General features: G+C 37.2%; 1 protein-coding gene across 2 annotated transcripts in view; it reads left to right on the forward strand.

Moving 5' to 3' along the window:
• The window catches only part of LOC125233110 (putative inorganic phosphate cotransporter), a 30,096-nt gene extending 12,588 nt beyond the window's left edge, over nucleotides 1-17,508 (forward strand). For both annotated transcript variants that reach the window (XM_048138975.1, XM_048138974.1), the window contains 7 exons: nucleotides 4,404-4,624; nucleotides 12,410-12,646; nucleotides 13,426-13,632; nucleotides 14,680-14,853; nucleotides 15,834-16,050; nucleotides 16,392-16,630; nucleotides 17,211-17,508. In XM_048138975.1, coding sequence (XP_047994932.1) covers nucleotides 4,404-4,624; nucleotides 12,410-12,646; nucleotides 13,426-13,632; nucleotides 14,680-14,853; nucleotides 15,834-16,050; nucleotides 16,392-16,630; nucleotides 17,211-17,426 — 1,511 coding nt within the window. In that variant the 3' untranslated portion in view covers nucleotides 17,427-17,508. The remainder of the gene's footprint in view (nucleotides 1-4,403; nucleotides 4,625-12,409; nucleotides 12,647-13,425; nucleotides 13,633-14,679; nucleotides 14,854-15,833; nucleotides 16,051-16,391; nucleotides 16,631-17,210) is intronic.
• The last annotated feature ends 392 nt before the right edge of the window (nucleotides 17,509-17,900 follow it).

Genomic DNA, 17,900 nt, shown 5'->3' on the forward strand with positions numbered 1-17,900 from the left:
GGATCGCTTATGCCTGATTTTAATTTTTCTTACATCAACAGATACGTCAGTTTTCTCATGCCGAACAAGGGTCGGTTCAATTAATTTCAAAGTTTTAAACGTACTTCGCGGGCTTTGATAGTTCTGTTCATTTCACTCCACTCCACTCCACTTATCAAAAAATCTATATTTTCAAATATAATGCCTATTATAATAATGTTGTTTCATGAAGTAATTAATTAGGTACGTTGTAAGTATTTAGTACGTTCGTAACTTTTGCCGCCTTCCTTTTTAAAATTCTGTCATGGCTGAGTCCAGCACACTAGCTACTACAATCATAATATCTTCTACGTCCTGTTTTTGAGCTAAACAAACTTGTGCGTTTACAAATTTTCCTTGTAAAGTTTGTATCTGTCAAGCCAAATATCACCACGTTTCAGAATTTCGCTCCTAACGTATGTAAGAAATGGTTATTCTCATAATAACCATTTCTCATAGTCGCAACTACTCTATACTCAGCCTTCTTTATAATAATTTTTCGTTAGCAAACTTCGGAGATAAGGGGGGGAGGACTTTTTTTTTATATGTGCAGTTTGAGCTCATTCTAACGATACTCCATTTTGACCTAATAACTTGACATTTGGAGTTTGGCCCCTTTCATTTTGGCCATTTTCTACAATTAATAAATTTAAAAACATAATACGTTCAATTTGTAGAGGTTAATAATGTTCATAACTATTCCAAATTTCAAGTCGATAGCATAAGTAGTTCTCGAGATATTTAGTAAAGTGACAGACAGACAGACAGAGCGGCGCCATAAGGGTTCCTTTTGTACTTTTTTTGGTACGGAACCCTGAACATGGAAATGGATTAAATAAATTGGACCACCACCCTCGAATGTTTAAGCTGTTTTTAGTATGCATGTATCTCTCTTTTGATGGCTGGGTGGCGATGTATCTCTTTACTCCTCCTTGTTATACCTAGTCGAAAAGATGGCGCTACCTCTATACACATTACAGGATCCTCGAAAATATGGTGTGAACTGTTGCATGTTTAACAATTTAAACAGATTTCGGTGTGAGATTGTCAGGTAAAATAGACAGCTAAATACTAAGAATGTAAATACTGTCATTAAAAAATAATAATCAAAAAGTTGTATTTGGTGAAATGGAACTGATGATGATGATCAGAACAAAATTCTTTAACAACGCAGATAACAAGAAACGTGTTATTTAATGTGATAATATAACGTTTCAAGCAGGCTTTTTTGATTATATTAAAATGTTAATTAAAGCATCAATGAGTATAATAAAAAAAACATAATTACGTAAGTTACTAACTTGTTAACTTATTTTTACAGAACAACTGTGCATCTCACGATGTTTTTCTTATTGAAGGTGACATTTTGTATTTATTCGATTCCTTAAGGTCATAAGGCGTTGGAACTCCAAATAACTAAAATAAAAACACACTTTCGTAGGGTAAGATGGTTGACACTGGATCACTCAGTTTTTACCCGTATCTCGTGTACAGTCAACCAATTGGAACCCTAGGCCACTGTAGAACTATGTCATAGTGACGTTATTAATCAACTTGTAAGAAAATCTCTTACTGCTTGTAATTTTGACATGGTTGTAGAGTGGCCTAGGGTTCCAATTGGTTCTTACTGTGGAGAATGACCACAATTGGGCCCACGGTGTCCCCCCATGAACAGTCAAGTTGTATGCCCGCAGTGGTTTAGTGGGTATTCTCCTCCCGCGCTCCTCACTCGGAGGAGCAGCAGGTTGATGGAGCGAGTCCCACATATCCCCCGTAAGACCTTGACCCCTTTGAAGGCTGGGGGAATGCGTAAACGCATTCCACTTCGAAAAAAAAAGGGTTCCAATTGGTTGACTGTACCTAGTATTAAAAATGAGGTGCATTGTATAACTGACTCAAAATTCTGGGTTATTATCCGATTATTGAGACGTGAACAGGACTCAGCCTAAAAACTGCATAAAGGTGGGATTCCAGTTCAAATGACACGACCATATCTGCACGACTCGACTTTAGCAGCACGTGTCGCCGAGCCAATATTGTCGATTTCCACAGTAACAAGAATGTATCTCACGGTAAAGTAAAATAAAACTCTTTGAAAGTGAGACTTGACGGAAATATCCTTAATACATCGTAACGTGACCATGAATTTCGCAAATAAATTATACCTTTTTGGATCATTAAAAATAAACTAACGGAAATCTTCCAGTCTACCTACTCGTACAAAAATATTGCTTTTTAACCTACTGCATGCTCATGCTGAATCATGTTCATGTCTTCTGAACCAACGTGTAGGTACCTATACTCCTTCTTGCTATATCCGACGCTGGCGACTCCTAGGATTGTTTTTGAAGATGCGATTCGGCCGGCTGGGTTGTAGGCCTAGGGTACGAGTGCTTCTGTTGCGTCTTACGGAGATGACGCCTATAGCGTCCAGGCCTCTTAGCCGAATGGCATTTCGGCGACGCGAAACGAAATCGAAACGCCGCAGAAAGGTAGTCTGGCTCTGTCGCGCCAATACGGAAGAGCGATAGAGATAGATAGCTACGAAAGATATATTATCGTGAGCGTTTGTCCATTCGGCTACGCCCACAGGTCTTCAAAAGCTGCCGCTTGTATTGTTCGATTTTTTTATGAACAGTTGTCCACTTTTCTATTCTACCCAACGTAGTTTCCTGCCAGGAATCACTCTGTATAGTGGTTAGGTGACGATTGAGGACGTCTTTATGGTGAAGATACCTCCTGACCTTTCCATATTTCCTGTTGTCTACTGTTTCCTTTTCGTATCTGTCATTATTTGTTCTTGGCATTATTTTATAAAGGAAATTCTTGTTACTTTATATGAAAAGTCGATCCCATCCTCTTAAGTTATAAAACTAAGGTCTTATCTTTGGTTGTTCCACAGGTAGAGAATAGGTCTCATAGGTTCAACACTTTGCTGGACATTATGCCCGACATGGCAGAAAGAACAATGTGATTACGTTTTTAAGCGTGTAGTGTTCATGAATTCTATTTAATAGTTATTTGTATGTATTTTAACGCCGAGTGTGGAATTGAAAAACGAGCAAGTGAAAGGATTCTATAGTACGAGAATAGAATCCTGAACTTGCGAGTATTTTAACACACGAGAAGTACCTAATAGTTATTTGTTATACAAGGGAGTAAAGTTGTATTTTAACCGAGTGTGGAATTGTAACACGAACTAGCGAATGGATTCTAGGGTTGAACTACGAGCTAGTGAATGGATTCTATGGTTGAACCACGAGCGAAGCGAGTGGTTTGAAAATAGAATCCTGAGCGAAGCGAGTAGTTCAAAATTAGAATCCTGAGCGTAGAGAGTGTTGCAATACACACGAGGTAAAATAACTTTGCGTCCCGTGTGTAACACATAACTTTTCACCTCACTAAAGCGAGGAAACACGCAATAAAAACAACAGGGTGCGTAGCCGAATGGCATAAACGCTCACGAAACGCTCACGAAACGAAACGCTAGTAGATATCTATCCCTATCGCTCTTGCGTATAGGCGCGACAGAGCAAGACTACGTTTCGTTTTCGTTTGGCGTCGGAGAAATGCCATTCGGCTACGGGGCCTGGTACATAATTGCATAGAAATAAGTCAATTTGCGTTTGGTACAATTTCCACGATGCACCGACCGACACCACAAAAGTTTCAAATTAAGAATCAAGAAGAAAAATCTATTTGGGTGCGTTCCGTTTCACGCCTTTTGAGATTGCAATGTTACTTAAGGTGCGTTCTGAATAAGTACAATGAAAGAGTCAAAAATACAATTTATTGTACGATTATTGTTTGAATGTTATGTTTTTAGTCGGATACAATTCGATATGAAATTATTTTTACGTTCGCATCACATGATTTGTTGAGACAATTTAAGCACAGGGAGAAAATTGTCCTGTCTGACATACCTTTACAAGAAATTATATTTAAAAAAGTAACTAATGACACGTTCGGATTTCAAATATTCTTTGCACTCTTGTGGATAAAATGCGATTTTGCTATCTGTTTTTAAAGAATAAAAAAGTCCTTTCCGAGCTAGTGAGGTGAAAAATACATTTGCACCCGAGTGTAACACAAAACTTTTCCCCTCACTATAGCGAGGAAACTACAATATGCAAAAAATGTGTTTACCACTGCTTCCAGTAGTTCCAAAGGTGGTAAATCATCTTTATCACTAGATTCACACACTTTTATCAGTTTTAAAGCAGAAAATTTGACTATATTCAAGGTCAAATTACTTTATCCACTAGTGGATAAAATGCGTTTTTACCCGCTGGCATTAAAGGATAAAACGCGTGTTTCCGAGCTAGTGTGGGGAAAAGTCCTTTACACTGTGTACCATTGATGATAATAGCTATCATTACTTCCAGTGTTCCTCATACCGCAGCGGTATGTGTTCGCAATCATGGCGCTGTTGGCGATCGCCAACGCCTACACGATGCGAGTCTGTCTCAACATGGCCATCACTCAGATGGTGAGGAAGACGACGGCTGTGGAAGGCGACCCGCATTTTGACCCCGATGCATGCCCGGACCCGGTTATGAAGACCGTCGTGCCGGGTAACACTACTGCCACTTACTTTAAAAGCGAGGTGAGTAAGAATAATCATTGTTTTTAAATCAATCAATCAATCAATCAAATATTTATTCGTGATAACTACAAAATACACAAGTAAGAAAACAGAAACAGCAAATAAAAGGAATTAAACATATAACTTACCACGAAATGGTCCCGACTCAGCATAAAATGCTAACCCGAGGGTCAGCGCTGGTCTTCCGTCGGGACCATTTTGTTGGTCACGAACGCAGTTGTACGACGTGGACCTGTGAGACAGTGAACGCAGCGCAAAGATAAAACTAAACGCAGCGGCGAGCGCCATCTTGTTGCCGCTAAGACGTCATGGGTTATGGTGACATTGGTGACACGGTGGGACGGTGGTTTTTAGACAAACATAGGCACTTACAATAAGTAATACGAAGCAAAAGAAAAATACAAGTTGACATAGGATAGAAACATCCCTTCCTTCTTCGTAGGGTGATCCAGGCATTTTGTCATGTCAGTAGGCCTAGCACATGATGGCCGCGGGAGTATGTCGCCGCGAGATAGATGCCACGACGTCTTCTTCTAACTGTATTAATGACATAAGGACGGGTAGTCTATCTCGCGGCGACATACTCCCGCGGCCATCATGTGCTAGGCCTACTGGCAGATGGAAAGTGACATAGACTAGGTACTGTTTGTCTCTTTCTAACCCCTAAAATGGGGAGTGGAAGTTTGTATGGAGCATTTCGCAATTTTCGAATTTAACGCGAGCGACCCTGCGGGTAAAAGTTAGTTACAGCTAAAGTTAGTAAAGTTAGTTAGTATAGATTATTTTCATATTAAAATAATATACTTGGTAAGCAGTAAATTGCGCGGTAGTTTTATACTGTAAGGTTTATCCCATCAAAAACATAAATGAGAAATGAGAGCCAAGTTCAATAATATGATACATATGCCTTGGTTGTTAGCTTCAACGAAAAAATAAGTGAAATCTAAATGGGTGCCAAGTTTAATGGTCCGTCCTGAAATTTATTTATAACAACATAAAATACCATTTCTTCATATTACTTATTACTTAGGATAATATATTGTAGTCTGAGGTCTGACTTGGCGAGTTCTCATATACGAATTATTATGTTCGATGGCTAGTTTCTGCCAGCAAGCCCAATTTTGGAATAATAAAATAAGAAGTAACAAGTTTAGAACTTGCGAGGGCCATAATATAATTTGTATATTTGTAGTTTTTGGGTTATGAGGGGGTCAAAAGTGGCTCCAAACGGTTCGTGTAATATTACACACGGTGCTGCTCGCCAGTTCTTTTACTTGAACTTGGCTTGACACGCTACCGCGTGTCTAGATAATATTTATATGTTATGTATCGTTCATAAAGATAACAGTTTGTAGGCAATTACTTGCCTAGAATTTTGGCCAAGACGCCCATTCAAATGACATTCTGATTTCAAAGTAATGCATATGTCGGTAATATATGATTTTAAGTAATATATATTTTACATAAATTAAACTGTGAGCTACTAAATGAAAATGACTCGCATATTTTGATTTAGGTATGATTTGATTTGCAAAAAAAAGGTATTAAGTTTTTTTCTCAGACAGGAGAAGAAGTAAGTACCTAATATAACCTATTGCAAATTTTGTTATAGCATTTTGGCAACACCAAAATTACAACAGTGATGGCAGATACCTATTGTATGAAAATTAAGAAATCTAAAGACTTTCTTATTTTAAAGTTGCTGATCAAAAGTATATCACTCAAATAGCCTGATGTTTTACAGTTTTTTCCTCGTATAGGCTTGGTGAATATTTGTGTGTTTCACTGCGTGGAAAAATTTAACCCTTGAGACCTTGAAACCCTCGCATCGCTCTAGATTTCACTTTTTAAACCACTTTTTAAAATTTTAGGTAGTATTAAAATTTTAAAAAGTGTGAAAATCTCGAAAACCAGGCGACTTTTACTAAACCTTAAAGTCGATTTTCTGGACCAGTATAAGGTGCCCTCTTGTTGGTTAAAAGGTTGTCCATTAATTACCGGGCACCCGGTATATGGTAGGCGTGTTCACTTGTTCAGTGGATACATATAGAACTCATCATCATATTGTAATAATGGAAAAAATGGATCAGTTACAATTGCCCCCTAGTCAAGATTTGCCCCGCTGTACCTTAACTATTGTTTGAAACATTAGAACACAAGTTAGTACTTAGTAGCATTATCGTATTTAGATTCGGTCAATATTGTCACTGTCACGTTTCTTGAGACACGCTTGTAAACTTTTATTGTTCACTTTATCTTTTCTAACATAATTCATGTTTAACACAATTCAATATTGTAGGTAAGTGCCAATGGGAAAACTATGTAAGTATTGTAAACAGCTATTTCCACTATGAGTCTGTTGAGATGTATATTTGTGAGATTTTTCCTGTTCAATACAGGTGACGAACCTGAACGACAATGAAACATTATCTAAATGTTATTAGCATTGCGATACAGCGAGGAAATGTCGCCAGTATCCTTGGTACAATGCCTCAAGGGCCTATTTTAGACATTAGCTAGTTTTTACGTTTAGTCTTAGTTTCTTATATAATTATGTAAATATGTTCATGTAAATAAAGAGATTTTAATGGAAAACATTATCAAATAAAAGTATTAATGCGCTTGTAATACTTTTATTTCATATAAGTTATTTATTGCGTAGTTTAGTAGTTAAACTCCTATAGTTTATAATAATACGGGACAGTTATTCCTACTTAGTAACATTAATTCTGAGTAATATTACATTCAGACACTTTGTCGGTTCTCATTTCTTTCATTTTTTATGGTAATTGTTTCGATTATAATTTTGTTTTGACTTTTTATATGATATGCACATAAGAATAAATCGATTAAAGTCAAGTACTTACTACTTAGGTAGGTCTTTTAAATATTTTTTCTTATTTATTTTATTTTATTGGTATTCAGGATAACAACAGCCGTAAATATAACTAAGACATACTACTGCTTACGTATAAGAAGGCCAATAACAGTCATCCATTAAATTACATTTTGTAAGAATTAAATTAACTAAATGTTATATAAACAATCAAAATGTGCAATACACACAAATGCTCCAACGGCTAAAGTACATACAGGTTGTTGATTAAGTATTCTTATAATTACGTAACTTAAGGCTTCAATAGCTATCCACCTACTTAATTCATTAGAATACTAGTATAAATACCCATAAATACTCATAAGTCAGACACCAACAAAACTTACGTCAAGAATTTACAAGAGTACATGGTCTGGTACCATGGCCGATAAACAGCATTCCCCTAGTACCCAGTAAAAGTTACGATGATTTTATTTTATTTTTTGATTTTATTATTCATTTAAGTTTCAGTTTCATTAAAATTTTCGTTTTCACTGAGCAAAATTGCATAAATATCTTTTTTATATCTATGTTTAGACCCTATAAAAGGATCAGAAGAGGAAAATTCGGTGTTATACAAGTGAGGGATCCTAGATAGAACGGAGTTAGAACCATAGTTAGTAGTGTGAAAGGGAACATGAAAGAGAGTTGTGTGTCGGGTTCGCCGCCTTGGGACTCGAAATGAAAGGCTAGATAACAGTTCAGGACAGTCTAAACGATTTCTAATGATATCAAAAAGCAGGCTCATATCAGACATTTTGCGCCTATCCTCAAGAGAAATAAGGTCATATTCCCGGCAGTTACCTTTATACCCAACAGATGTCTTCTTAAATTTATAATTTAAATGAGCTATAAATCTTTTTTGGATTATTTCGAGGCGTTCGTTTCTTAGTATGTACTTACTTATATTTTTGTACTATAGATTGTGTAGTTTTTAATTGTTATTCGTTATTGAGATAATTTAGACATCTTTAATTTAGCTTGATTTTATGGTAAAAATATTATCAACTGTAATTTTCATTTCAATCATATGTCAGCGTGTAAAATTGGCCTATTATTTAGCTGAATAAATGATTAGTATTCGTATAATATGGGTATCAATCGTCCGTAAGAAATGCGTAATGTATTGAAAATGTAAATTTTCATGTTTAGTACAAAATCCTACTTTCAAAAGTTATAGTAAATTGTTAGCGCCTGATGCACACGTTGGGTCTAGAAACACCTAAGTGACCGGCCACACCAGAGCTTCGCGTGTCTCGGGGCGCGCAAGCCCCGCCGCCGCCACGCCACCTGGGGCGCGTCTTACGTCCTTCCTATACATAATTTTTAAGAAAAAAAAACCGTCGCCTTTCGGGTTCTGGTGAAAGTTACTTGCGAATGTTGGATTATGTAGAAATGTGTAGGTATTTTTTAAAACTGCTTTTAATGCTTTAATTATTAGATGGCAACATAAATGAATATACGTATAACGTTAAGGTTTGAGGAGTTTCCTCAATTCCTCATGAATCCGATATTATATTATAAGAAATCGAAGCTTGACAAACTTTGACTTGAAAACTCAATATGCTTAACAAACATAACTAAATAAATAAATGTCACTGTTCTGAACTTAAATGCATGCTTTTCTTGCAAAAATACCAAAGTCACTTATGAGTGTGCCGTTCAGATTTGAGGAGTACGGTTCTGACTATCATCAGCAGTTCCACTGCACCAAATGTCACTGTTCTGGACGCAAGTGCATGCTGTTCTTATAAAAATACCAAAGTCACTATAAGCGTGCCGTTCAGATTTGAGGAGTTCGGTTCTGACCATCAGCAGTTCCACTGTACCAAATGTCACTGTTCTAGACGTAAGCGCATGCTGTTCTTATAAAAATGGCAAAGTCACTATAAGCGTGCCGTTCAGATTTGAGGAGTTCGGTTCTGACCATCATCAGCAATTCCGCTGCACCAAATGTCACTGTTCTGGATGAAAGTGCATGCTGTTCTTATAAAAATACCAAAGTCACTATAAGCGTGCCGTTCAGATTTGAAGAGTTCTATTCTGGCCATCATCAGCAGTTCCACTGCACCAAATGTCACTGTTCCGTACCTAAATGCATGCTGTTACTTTAAAAACACAAAAATCACTATATGTATGCCTTTCAGATTCGAGGAGTTCCCTCGATTTCTCCAGGATCCCATCATCAGAACTGGGTTCTGAGAAAAATGGGACCAATCTGTATGCATATACATTCAATTAAAAAAAAATTTCAAAATCGGTCCAGTAACGACGGAGATATCGAGGAACAAACATTAAAAAAAAAAAAAAAAAAAAAAAAAAAAAAACATACAGACGACTTGATAACCGTCCTTCTTGAGATATGAGGCGACGGTTAAAAATGTACTGAGGAGACGCTTTTTGAATTACACTCAGGTGGCGTGGCACGGACGTCCGTTGCGCGCCCCGAGACACGCGACGCTCTGATGTGGCCGGTGCCTAACAGTAAATATTTTGCAGCGTACAAAAAAATAAGAAGTACATTATTAGTGATTCTGTTATATTTAGATTATTCTGGACATTGCACCTATGTAATTGAAGTATTTTTATTTAAACGCCTTTTCCATTTTACTGCCGTTTATAAAATGTAATTAAGTATAGTATAATTTTACATTAACATCTTTGTAATATAAATAAAGCACTTAGACTATGAAACGATGGAAACTACCTATGTAATATTTTTTTTTTATGTATATCGACATCAATCATTTAATAGTTTACCAAATAAATACAAACCTGATCCGCCACATAAATACAAACCTGATCCGCTGATGCTGTAATAATTGTACGAACACAACACAAGCACGGCAGAATACTCTTTCCCCTAATTAGCATGGCAGAAACCTTAATTCTATCTACTATTCAGCAGTTCCCGTCAACTTTGTACATAGCCACGTCAGCAAATTTTAATTGATCCTTTTTTGTTACCAACATTTAGTAATATAAGTCGACTTTCGTAAGATATATACAGGTTAATTGTTATAATTAAGAAAATATAGATTCTAGAGAACCTTAATGACGAAATAAAACTTAATGAAATCTCAATTAATTGACAAAATCTTGGTAACAAAATAGGAATTAATAAAAACAAATTTAACTTTTTCCTTAATTTTTGTACAAACTTTTCGAGAATTGCTGTATTGCGATTAAACTACGATGAAAGTTGATATCCGATAAATACAGTATTTGCTTGAAAAAAAACCCGGACCGCGACATGGTGGACCGATTTTAATGAAACATGGCTATAAGGACACTCCCGATTAACTAAGCTTTCAAACAAAAAAATACTAAATCTAAATCGGTTCATCCGTTCGGGAGCTACGATGCCACAGACTAATGATGTGCCGACGGAAAGTTTCCAAAATTCTGAAATTTTCACATAGGAAAACTTCGGAAAGTTTCCACACTTTCTTTGTATGGACAATTGTACCTATGGATGGAAACTTTCAATTTCATTAATTTAAATTCCCTTTATTTTTCGTGACAGTTTCGTGAATTTTTCAAGAAATTTAAGATTTTTTTGGAAAGTTTCCGCAACTTTCACATCATTACCACAGACACACACACACACACACACACACACACACACACACACACACACACACACACACACACACACACACACACACACACACACACACACACACACACACACACACACACACACAGACAAACAGACAGACAAACACGTCAAACACCCCGTCGTTTTTGCGTCGGGGGTTAAAAATAAGTATCATCATGATTTTGTCTCAGAAAGTTGTCCGCGAATTGAATGAAATCGAAAGTGTCAGCGCCTTTAAAATGACTTGTCGAACAGTAAATGATACCCACTTGATAAACGCAGTAATATGAGACAATATGTATCTTAGAGAGGAATTCATTTCTTATCGTTAACTACCGGTGGTTTACTTTGATACGTACTTAAATACGTAGGCACATACAATTTTAACAGGAAGTTTAATTTGATTTACAAAAACACAAAGTTACGAGGTGATTATTAAGTACATGAAGCTGAATGAACGGAACAATAAACGGCAGTGTGCAACTCAAATATTCGTCGATCGTCAACTGTTGTGAATATTGCGCAATAAATCGTAATCTTAAGAGGCTACGGGAGCGAAAATGCTAAAATGGAAAGGAGCCCCCCTTTCAATTTGGGAATTTTAGTTACATATACTAGTATTATTAAAACTAGATTTATCGAAAAAAATTGTCCCTACAGAACAACTTATTTAAAAGATATTGCGAAAGAATCTTAAAAATCGAGATTCCGCTCTCGACTGTTTCCTCCTTCAAAACTTAATTAATCGTAACGAAATTTGAGAATCTGAATAACAATGAAATAATCTGTGTCGGACCGTTTAGTTTTTTTGGCTAATTGTTACCAATTTTGAATACCACACCTTTTTTTACGCCATAATCAATAAAGCCGTTTTTAGAAATTTTTGATGTGCTCTAGCGTCTTTAAAAAAAAGAATATCAAAAAAATCAAAACGGTCCGACACAGATAAAAATTATAATAATCTGTGTTGAAAAAATCATTGCTCTATCGTGAAAAACCAGGGAGGAAATAGTCGAGAGCGTTAGTATGGAGAATTGACCCCTACCGTATTGTCTTAAAAATAATATTCTCAACGGCAAATTGCATGAGCTTATTCTCATGAAAATTTCCAGGAGTAAATTGTACGTTGCTAGTCTTTACTATAGTCTTAAAGGCACTTGCTAGTACCTTGCAAGCTGCTTGCTTGCTTGCTTTAGTAGGACTTGCGTTCTTTCGCTCGATGCCTCTCTTCAACATCAATCGACTTACTTAAATCTATGTACGTAAAGTTTTAACCTTACAATTTTTCACCAATCCCTAATTGTTACAGGCAGTTTTATTCGAATGGAGCGAAGCCACCCAAGGCTTGCTCTTAAGTGCTTTCTACTTTGGTTACGTCCTCACGCACATTCCTGGAGGCATGTTGGCAGAGCGGTTTGGAGGCAAATGGGTCCTTGGCTTGGGTCTCCTGTCTACTGCTCTCTGTACTTTCATCACCCCAGTTGTGACTAAGATGGGTGGAGCACCGGCGCTGTTTGCGTTGAGAGTCATTGAAGGATTTGGTGAAGTAAGTGCCTTATAAAATTTAATAACTATGTATATTGTTTGTTTGTGCAAAAACTGAACGGAAGCTGCATTTTATACACATGTAAGTATGTCTTACTTCCTTTCGTTGGCTAGTAAAATTAACTCGTAAATGATAATAGTCACGTTTATTTAGAAATAATTTTCGTTTGTAGTTACAATTTATTAAATACCTCTCTGTGCTCAGGATTTCACATTTTAAGCATTGGGTCAATTTAAGAATCTCTCATTTAATTGGGTGGCGCTATTGGCACGAGAAGTTGAGTAACCCTTGTTAATAAATATTTGTATCTTCTTCTTTGCCCGCTTAAGCCATGATAAGCAAAACTCGTGTCTCAATATTTTTCTAAAGTAGGTATGTTACTTTTACGTGACAATGGTAAATGATTTCAAACATAGTGTTCTAGTGAGAAAACTAACTAAACATAATAGCTACGTGAGTGTGCACATGTACCCGACACTCCCGACAGGTATGTGTGGCGCCGGCGGCGCCCACGCCTCCTAGCCAAGCCGCGCGGGCGCACCAACGGTCGCCCGGGCGCCGCTGACGCGCGCTGTGCCGACCCTTAACATAATATCGGAACATATTCACCTATTCTCATGTTCTCTGAATGAATTTACGAAATTAGCATTAGATATAATATCATTTATACGTAATGAAATACTTTAGATCATAGTTATTAATAGTTACACTATTGTATTAGGTTAGCCTGTAAAAATATTTGTAAGTGTGGATAAAAAATAAAAAAAACAATTTTTCAGGGTCCAACAATGCCTGCACTGATGTCAATGGTATCCCGCTGGGCTCCAAAAACCGAACGTGCGAGGATAGGTTCAATCGTGTTCGGAGGTGCTCAGATCGGAAACATTGCGGGAACGTTCTTCTCAGGATTTGTTCTGAGCGATGGAGTCTGGGACAACGTGTTTTACTTATTCGGAGGACTGGGGCTAGTTTGGTTTGTTCTTTGGGTAAGTGATGTCATAAGTGTCATGTCATGTCGCGAGAACAATCACACAAATTAAGGTAGGTAAATTTTATGTTTTTCCTACTCAGAATCAAGAGCCCTTTCGATCTATGACAAAAAACAAGAGACAAAAAAATGGCCCCAGAATTTTGTACTATTTCCATCATACTTTCCACTTCGTAACCGCTGTACAGTGTTTGAGAAATGGTAACGAAGTGGAAAAACTAAATTTGGGACGCTTTTTTCCGCCTAGTAGGTTGAAAAGGGTTCGTAATTCTGAGTAGGAAAAATATTAAATTTACCTATTTTAGAAAAAAGGTTTTGAATCTTTTTTCGCAAAAATGCCCAAGTACGTAGTGCGTTTCGGTTAGTATCATCAAAGCGTAGCAAATGCGGAAGAGCTATAGAGAGAGAGAGAGAGAGAGAGAGAGAGAGAGCTACGATACGCTCAGAGCGTAAACGATTGTGACGTTTGCTTGGTACCCGATAGTTAACAATTAACATAATGAAGAATGAAGTCAGAAAGTTAACCAAATACATACCTACTCATAATAATCTCAAAGATTTATATCAGAAAGTTGTCTAAGCACGCACTCAATAATCTCAAACTCAGACCTAGATTTTCACAACCATGACCCGACAGTTATCAGATAATAATATTTCTTGGTATCAGATTCATACTATCGGAGGCACGTGAAACGTTTTGAGAGATAGCTCTTAGAGTATATTAGATTTATTGATTAACAAAGATGCTTATTTTGTTACTGAGAGGTTCTGCTTGATTATCTTCATTAGAAAAAATGTTTTGTTTTCGCATCTGATATGATATTTTCGCATATGTACTATCGGCTGCAAAAGTGCATGGAGAAATAATGAATGAATTCATTGATAATAGTCGTTTCGAATAATATGCATTTGGAAGTTTAGGTATATAATGTGAAAAGCAGTATTGCGAAAGTAATTTTGGCAAACGATTTTTATACTAAGCAAACTTAACTTATAACTTTCTATGCGCCGTTTCTTCATTAAAATGCAATCATATTGTTTTCAGTGTGTCCTTTGCTACAGCACGCCGAACACCCACCCCTACATTTCGGACAAAGAAAAGAAATTTTTAAACGAGAATGTAGCATCTCTGATCAGCACCTCACAGCACGAGCTAGACCCGGTACCTTGGAAAGCGCTGCTGCGCTCCGTGCCTCTGTGGGCTTTAATTATTGCGGGAGTAAGTTCTTTTGAGTTTCCTTTGGTTGAGCATTTGACTGTCTCATTAAGATTATAATGTACTCGAACTCATTGGCACGCTGTACGACCTGACCGGCCATTTTTATTATTTTTTATGTAAGAATGTATACCTACCCGCAGTCCAGATGGCGCTGAATACCGCCTCGCAATTGTGACCGCGTTCAGATGTTTCGGAGGGGCAGGCCGTACAGCTGCGTTCGTGGCCCACAAAGTGGTCTCGCCGGAAGATCAGCGCTGACCCCTGGGTCAGCATCTATGCTGAGGCGGGACCATTTCGTGGTAAACCCGTCATACATTTTTTTTAAATTATCTGTAAATTGTATGTAATACTTATGTAGATAATTATGTGTTTACCATGAATAAACTATTAACTAGAATCTGAATCTGAATCTGTCTCAGAACAACTGCTATTTTCTCTGAATCTTTGAAGTGAAACCAATAAGTAACTCGAATCACAAAAGTGGACGTGGTTCAGGTGATATTCCTATTGGTTGTAGGTTGTAGCTAGTTGAATAATCTGCAAACTTTTGGACCAGGGGCCCGTTTCTCGAAAGGTACAAGCATTGTATTACAAGTGTGTTTCCATGACAACCCATACGATTTGACAGTTCGCGCACTTGTAATACAAGGCTTGTACCTTTCGAGAAACGGGCCCCAGGCAGGCAATCATGGCCGCGCAATAAATGTTAAAACGTCAGGCGGTCCTTTTCGCACTTTTTGTAAGTGCAATAGGGATGCGCCAATGCGATTAAGTTTATCCAACTAGTGCGCTACGCCCGCAGGTTTTGACTGTTTATGTCCAACCCATGTCTATGTCGTCATAAATGTTTAAAATAATACATATTATCAAAAAGTTACTTTAGTTATAAACTTTGATTTCACCATTGGTTATATTATGTCTTAGTTTTTAAGTTTCAACAGTTTCACCATTTATTTATATTTTTTTCATCAATCTGACAGGTCGGACACGACTGGGGATACTTTACAATGGTGACCGATCTCCCCAAGTACATGACTGACGTCCTGAAGTTCAACATTAAGGCTGCCGGCGTGTTGTCTTCCCTGCCTTATATCTCTATGTGGATAGCCGCCTTCTTCTTTGGTCTGCTTTGTGACTTCTGTGTCAAACGGGGATACCACAGCATTCTTAATGCTAGGAAAATCTATACTACAATAGGTGAGTCTTTTGGACAAGGTTTAAATTTTTTGCAGTTGACTAGCTTATAGAATAGACACCGTCTATAGGACTCTAAAAAAATGCTGTAAATACGATATAGATATTGTACATGTGTCCGTGTGAGTAATGAGTATGAGTTTGAAGCAACTTCATTTTTAACTATTAGTATCTACGAGTATATTAAAATTTAATATTTAATGAATCTTACAATAGCAAAGTGAGACTTTAGAAAAATGACTGTTACAATTTACAGGTCATTTGTAAAATTGTAAGGTCTTTCGAATGTATGTTGTTTATTTTTGAACATTCACAATATGTATTTATAAAAATCTTTCTCCCAGCTGCCACGGGTCCCGGTATCTGCATCATCATGGCTTCATACTCCGGCTGTGACACGACGCTGGCCGTGTTCTGGTTCGTGGCAGCCATGACGCTGATGGGAGCGTACTACAGCGGCATGAAGATCAACGCGTTGGATATCACACCGAACTACGCTGGCACCACCACCGCCATGGTTAATGGGATAGCAGCTATATCTGCCATTATAACGCCGTATCTTATTGGCCTTTTGACTCCACAGGTAAGCTTAAAACTTTTCATTCCATAGCTACTAGCTGTCACCTTTATGTTACTTATTAAAGGAGTCCACTGAAAAATATCAACTGTTCTCCCGTGGGCGTCGTAGAAGTCGACTTTGACGCTCTATTTTGGCATGGGCAGAATTTAGTTTTAGGCACTTCTTCATTGCTAATAGTGGCACTGAAACTTAGTGCAAAAATCTTGTTCTGGCCACTAATGTTGTATCGGCTGCTGATAGCGAGCATTTTCAGAATTCGGGACCCAAAATTAGCGTAAGTTGTTAACAAAAATTAACTCGCTATCAGTTTTGTGACGATAATTAAGCATGAAATTTCAATAAAAATATTGTTTTTGTGTTAATTATATAAACTTTAAGCGGTAATCCACATTCAAAACGTGAAAAAAAGGCAATTTTTAGACAAATTTTATGCTTAATTGTCGTCACAAAACTTACAAAGAGTTATTTATTGTTAACAACTTATCGCAATAATTTGAAATCAAAACCTTTAAAGTCCATACTTAGAGCGCCCGACTACTAGTCATAATAAAGTAAGACAAAAATGCACTTTTCTCTGTTACAGTCGACCCTAGCGCAATGGCGGATAGCATTCTGGGTATGCCTAGCGGTGCTAGTCATAACCAACATCATCTACCTCATCTGGGCACAAGGAGAGCCCCAATGGTGGGACGACGTCAAGAAATACGGGTATCCGCCTAATTGGAAACATGGCCCGCTACCCACCAAGAAGAAGGACAGTGAAGCACCCAAAGAAAGTAAAGAAAAACAGAAAGAGTGACTGAAATGACAATTAGTAATATTGTAATATGGTTTTAATTTATATTTAAATGTACAAATAGGATTAAATACGTTAATGAGTAGTTGTCTTTATTTTACAATCCTCGTTTAGTCTGCATTTAGCTATTAGGCACCTAAATTTAAAAATACTACAATATTAAATATTTATAAATCAAGAACGATTTAATACGGGACTGACAGAGCCCATACAAAAAAGCGTACCCCTGAAATGTATGGGCCTTTTAGGCTTAAAACTAGATGGCGCTGTTTCGCAGCCTGTAAGTGGCCAAAATCATATTTTCCCCAAATATTTTTGCGTGTTTTTATTTTCTATAAGATCAAAATGACACACGAGCATAGGCTACTAGACTCATATAGATTTTGGGTATTAAAAGTGTATGATGACTACGTATTTGCGATTACAAAATGTGTGTAATTTTTTATTCACTGTCAGCGATGTAGTGACGTTATCGAA

Source organism: Leguminivora glycinivorella, chromosome 14 (genome assembly GCF_023078275.1).
Source record: "Leguminivora glycinivorella isolate SPB_JAAS2020 chromosome 14, LegGlyc_1.1, whole genome shotgun sequence".
Taxonomy (NCBI): Eukaryota; Metazoa; Arthropoda; class Insecta; order Lepidoptera; family Tortricidae; genus Leguminivora; species Leguminivora glycinivorella.